This window comes from Neocloeon triangulifer, unplaced genomic scaffold (assembly GCF_031216515.1).
Source record: "Neocloeon triangulifer isolate White Clay Creek 2 clone unplaced genomic scaffold, ASM3121651v1 ptg000001l, whole genome shotgun sequence".
Lineage (NCBI taxonomy): Eukaryota > Metazoa > Arthropoda > Insecta > Ephemeroptera > Baetidae > Neocloeon > Neocloeon triangulifer.
In genome coordinates this window covers 1796191-1802190 of record NW_026775544.1, presented here as the reverse complement: position 1 = coordinate 1802190, position 6000 = coordinate 1796191, and the positions used below count along the sequence as shown (strand labels likewise).

At 34.9% G+C, this 6000-nt stretch overlaps 1 protein-coding gene across 1 annotated transcript in view; it reads left to right on the top strand.

Moving 5' to 3' along the window:
• Positions 1-5144: 5144 nt before the first annotated feature.
• The window catches only part of LOC132196105 (aryl hydrocarbon receptor), a 41153-nt gene continuing 40297 nt past the window's right edge, over positions 5145-6000 (top strand). The window contains exon 1 of the mRNA XM_059618529.1: positions 5145-5325. Within this exon, the coding sequence (XP_059474512.1) occupies positions 5237-5325 (89 nt within the window). The 5' untranslated portion in view covers positions 5145-5236. The remainder of the gene's footprint in view (positions 5326-6000) is intronic.

The following is a 6000-nucleotide window of genomic DNA, read 5'->3' as shown; positions in this document are numbered from 1 at the left end:
CCATGAACGCCCACTCTTGTATTATTATTAGATTTGATAGTAAAGCAGCAAATTCAAAAGTCTGATAAAACGATTGCAGTTTCATTCTTGATTAACGTAGAAGCTGCGAACACGCGATCGATCAATTCCTAGAAGAGCCAATTTTCTCCGAGAACAATTAAATCCCAAACGTGAAAAACTTTCCGGCTGGAAAATTGTTACTGCTGTGTTTTTGCAGTCACGTGTATATGTTTTCCACAGTCTACAACTTATTTGTTAGAAAATAAGCAAAATAAAGAAGCAAAAATAACTATTCAAACTTTTCATCTGCAGCGATCACGCGCTCCGTTAATCGTCATGCTTCTAGCGCTGCAGCGCCTCTGAAATAATTCATAAAACAATTTTGAAGGCGCGAGTTTTGCAGGAAAACAGCGCTATTTTCTGAGAAGTCGTGTTCGCCTTGAAAATTTCGCGCACTTTGGACTGTGAAATGAATCATGCCGCCGTTTCCCACAGAATTTACAGCCTGGCCATAAAACAATGAGTATGCATGAAATCGCGGGGCCGTTCGTTTGATACACATAAAAGTAGTGCTTGCCGTAATAAACCAGGTATTATGGAAACTCGTGCAGCGGTGCATTCATGCTGATTTCGCGAATGCGATTTACTGCTCTTTGACTGCAGCTTTCGTGCGCTTTTTTGTTCTTTTTACGACTCCCGCACGGAAAGATGCAACAGTTGCCGAGTTTCAGTTTTATTTTCCGGCGGCTTCTGCTCAAGGTGCAGCAGCGCTTATTTTATTATATGTGTTTGTTTCGGCTGCTGTTTGCAAAGCAGCAAACACTCATCAGCCAACTGCTACTGCTGTAAATTGGTGGCATAATTATAAAAAAACGAGGAAACAGAACTAGAGTCACTCTTATTCTATTTAAATTATATTATTTCTGTATAGCAAAAGTGGATTTAGAATACACGACCGTATAAAATAAAGAAAGAAAAAAAATAATAATAAAAGGACAACCAAAAGATGACCTGTGGACTGCTGAAACTTTAAAAGTGGGAAGAATTTATAGAAACTTTTATTGATTAAAATAAACAATCTTTATTTTCAAGATAGCTACTTTAATGATCAATTTTCTCAGTATTACTATTTCATTTTCATATCATTGGGTTTCAGGATTATGAGTTAACAAAATTATAGATTATGCAATATATTTTACAGTTAATGCAATAATAATGCAAAATGCAGCCTGCTTGATGGCGAAGTTGAGCAGGTTGCATAACTTTGAGCGGTGGCAAAATGTATCACGATTTTTCAAGCCTCTGAATTAACCCAAATTTCTCGATACAGGAGAATTTTTGTTATGCGACATAAAGAGCATCATCGGTTAGATAAGACCTTTGTCTTTTTCTGATTTCAAGTAAAACGAAAAAATCCAAGCAAAAAATCACGGCTTTTTGGTAATTCCGAGAATGATTAGGAAAACCACTACACATGAGTGTTGAGGAGAGCGATTGGAATCATGAGATGAAATTAAAGCAATTCGCATCAAATAACACGTTTACACAAACGCGCACAATAATCCACGCAATAAAATCAGCAGCATTTATTCTTTGAATAAAAAATGTTTCGGCTTTTGTTTTTGAGCTGATGTATCTGTCTCGGTTTGTCTGAGAGCAATAAAACAATGGCGCCAGACCAGCCCAGGGCGGGTTGTAAAAACCCTTGCCTTCTACAGAAGCGCGGCCCTGCCATCCACCAAAACTGTTTTCCATCTCTTTTTCGCTCTCATTAAAACTCTGCGCGGAGATCGAGCCGTAATGGTTTTATTGTGCGCGCCGATTGCCGACTGCAAACTGAACTGCAACCGACCATTCAGCATCTTTAGAGATGCGCCGGCTTAATTGGGACGTGTTTTTTTTATTTCCTCAAACAGAAAAAGAGCCGCCGAACGCGCGCGCGGTTTATGGAGCCAGCGAGCTTTTGTTTTGCTCTGGGAAATCGAATGCCTGCAAGCGACGCGATCAGGAGATCAAATTAGGGCCAATTTTGAGGTTAGATTTGCTGCTTTTGCTTTCCAAGACGAGCAAGGTTGGTGAGAAGCGAGAGCCAAAAAATTAAAAATATTGATGGGCATTATTTTTTAATACTTCTCACATTTATATTTCTAACAATTTTTTTGAATTCAACTTTTTGCACGTTTGCACTTAATTTGCTATTTAGCCATGTTTGCATTTAAAAATAATTTATATTTGAACTGTCACCCACCAGAATCGAATTAGAATTTCTCATACTCATAATAATATGAGATTCAATTGCACTCATATAATTACTTATTTTATTTTTTTTACCTATGTCATCAGTCATTGTATTTTTTTAACAAATATTTTTTTATTGGTATAAAATTTACGCTTTAATAAATTATTTAAAAATATGTTTGTTAAATTTATAAAAAAAAGAAAAATTATAAATACTTTTAAAAAATATTTTAACAAAAAACTAAAAAGATATATATTATTTTGAATTTCAATTTTGTTGCAATTAATTATAATGTATTGCTATGCACCCCAAAGTACGCTACGCAATATAATTATTAACTTTAGAATAAACTTCTAAAATTGATGTGGTTAGTTTGTTTTTCTCATTTTCGAAGAAAAGAGTAGAAGGAAACTTCTTGTGGTAAAATAGGCATCGATGATTGCTTTGATTCTCTAAGATAAATCACCAGCAATTAATTATTCGAGTTTACACAGCCGTGAAATAACACAAAATTCTTTCCCGTCTCTAAAAATTTATAAGGTAAAATTTGCTTCATCCATATACTCATGTGGCTCATTTTTTATACTCTTCCCAATGCCAAGTGAACTCATCTCTTGGGTGTTGTCACGATTCGCTCGAATTGCTTTTGAATGGATAAACCTCACATGGGCAGTGCTATCTATCACCGCCATTAAAGTTTTTGGTTTTACCAACACCCCACTATGCATAATGTGGAAGTGAAATTTACAGAGGTGCGCTCATCGTATCCGCAATTTGTTTGGCGGAGTTGAATTTGTGAGTCTTTGTTGCGAGAGTGGCGACAGAAAATTACACTTCCTGTCCGAAAAACTCGACAAATTTGAACCACATCCTTCTTTTGTATTCAAAACCCAAAACGTAAACACAAGCTAAGTGAGGGGACAAAATGAGAACAAACAGCAGCGGTAATTTTATTTAAAAATTTGGCAGAAAACTAATAAATGAGGAGACCGACTGCGAAATGAAACAATAAAATTGTGCATGTATTATTAAAACATTTATTTTGCTTGATCTTGCGTGCATTGCCAACGTTGAACATAAAGTGTGATGTTTATAAATTTTGTATTAGGATTAAATGAAATTGAAAAAAAATCAATGATTTTATTGGATTCTTATTAATGAAAATATGTTTAATGACGTAGTGATTTGAATTTAAAATTCTGCTTTTCCTCAATGGGTTTTTTGTGAGTGAAGGATATTTTTTTTTCTTAAACAATAAAAACTCACAAAAAAATCCATCGAGGAAAAGCCGAATTTTAAATTCAAATCACCATGAATCAACCCTCAATCGTGAACTTCTACTTCAAAATGTTTAATAACGTTGTTATTATAATATTCTTTAGAGATTTGAATCGATCGGAATCTTGTGTCAACTTTTTGAATGTAAAGGAGCTGCGCATTGACAACAACTATCAACAACCTTACCACAAAACACGAAAGTTAATCCAGTCTGCAATTTATTTAGATTATTTTACCTTTTTTGATTGAAAATGATCTTAATGTACTCAACCATGGATTAAACATACTCATTACTTTCACTCTTTTAAAAATTTTCACTACAGTAAATTACATTATCTGATGATTAACACTTTAGATTCTTATAATATTTGTGCGTCAACATGATATTCTTTGATAAAAAAATCCGTGAACAATAGATCCATAAAACAGCTACCCACAGTATACAGGTTCAATAATACTTTGTTTATGGTTTATGGTGCACATAGTTCTACGTTCAATCTCCAGTTTTCACATCCTTGCATGGGAAATGAACGAATGAAAACTTTTCAATCAAATAATTTATATAAAATTTACTTCTAATAATAAAGTTATAGTGAGTTAGGCCACTGGAAAATAAAGCGAGCTTTATTAATAAAATTGATCAATTTGGAAATTATTTTGAAGATAGACTGATGAAGAAATTTATTTTTTGTTTTACCTTATCAAAATTACTTTGCACAATAATCAAATTCAAATGATATACAACAAAATAATCTGTAATTTAGTATAATCTATAAATTATTTTATAAATAACTAAAAAGAAAAATATGAACATTTTTTATTAATGTTTGTCGATTTTGTACATATTGTCTAAAATAAAAACAATTTATTAATGTTTATATTATTATTTTTTAGTGGTAGAATTTCACGATCATGTCTTTTCTTTCAACCACCGCTAAGAAAGCTCATGAATTATGGTTCCAGCCCGCATGCGAAACATTTAGAGCAGAAAATATTTTTTTCTTGAACAATAAGTGACTCACAAAACCCATTGAGGAAAAGCCGACTTAAAATTAAAATCACCATGAATATTGTTTTTAATTATTAAATTAACCCAGTCAAGAGAAATAATGCAAATTTATTGGAAGCGTTCAGTGGTCTGAAGATGGATTGCTTGTAAAAAAATGCATCCAAAACGTTTCAGTTCTCTATACAGAAGTGGAAGGCAAAAATATGCATTAATTAATATTTCTATTGGCAAATGAATATAAAATTAGAAGAAAGCATATCAAAGTTATTACTCTAATTGTAGTTAGCGCGATCAATTTTATACCTCAGGTTACTCATGAATATAAAAAGGAAAAATGAAAACCGCAGTGAAAAATATGCTTAAGCGGCTTCCATTGAGTCGCTTTTGTGGGCAAAACCGCAAATACTCCTCACTCACTTTTTCTGCACCGAACAAGATGCTGTTCCCCAATATGCTAATCGATCGGCGGTGCCAAGCCGGCGGCACCGCCGCGGTCGGGCCGCCTCCGGGCGCCGATTGGCGGCGGCTGCACCGCCTCCGTGGAGCCACGCCCCCGACCTGCCGCCTCCTGGGTTCGAGTCGCGCCGGCTGCTCAGTCAGTGGCGATCGAGGGACTAACACTGGCGGTGACCAACTGCGGAGCAGTAGTAGGGCCCCTGAAGGAGCCCACGGGGGCCCTGTACCACGACTATGGCGCGCCACCGCCCCCGATGCGGCCCCACCAGGCCACCCCCTGCGCCACCTCCAGTCAACTGGGCACCGTGTACGCCACCAAGAGACGACGGCGGAACGGCAAAAGGTAGGATTCGTTCGCACTTAATATAGTGACGCCCTTAATAATACGCGCTTAAATTTCTCGCCGAAACCTTAAAAGAAGTGTGACCATAATTAATGCTCACCGGGGTGGTTTTGATGAGGGTATTTGGGCACTAGCAAGGCTTTTTTGAAGAAGTTGAAATTTCGTCAAAATTTTAAATGCGTTTAAAATTCCATAAGAGGCAATTTTTTTTTGCAACTTGAAATATGAATTTTTGTCAATTTTTGAAATTAATTTTAAACATAAAGTGTGAATAATTAATAAGGAAATTTTAAATTTAAGAGGTTTCCTATTTTTTCTTGCAAATTGCACTACTTTTATGTTTAAAACGAAAAACTGCTTTAAGTATCTTATTTAATTATTAAAAAAATTTGTGGGAAAATGCACTTTTTTGTCGCTCATTCCTATCTCTTGCCTGAGTGCCATCGAATGTAACTTAAATTATTTAATCGATTTTCTAAAATATTTTCTTCATTTTCCTCCGAATCCATTGAGACATTTTTTATTTTTCCCATTTTAATAGTTCTTCATTAATTATTATAAATTTTTCAATTAAATATTAAATTATATTAATTTATAATAGTGAGAGGCCAGAGTAAAATAAATTGTACACGGTTGTTTTCATGTTTCTTTTCTTCGATTGATTTTTCCGGCTTG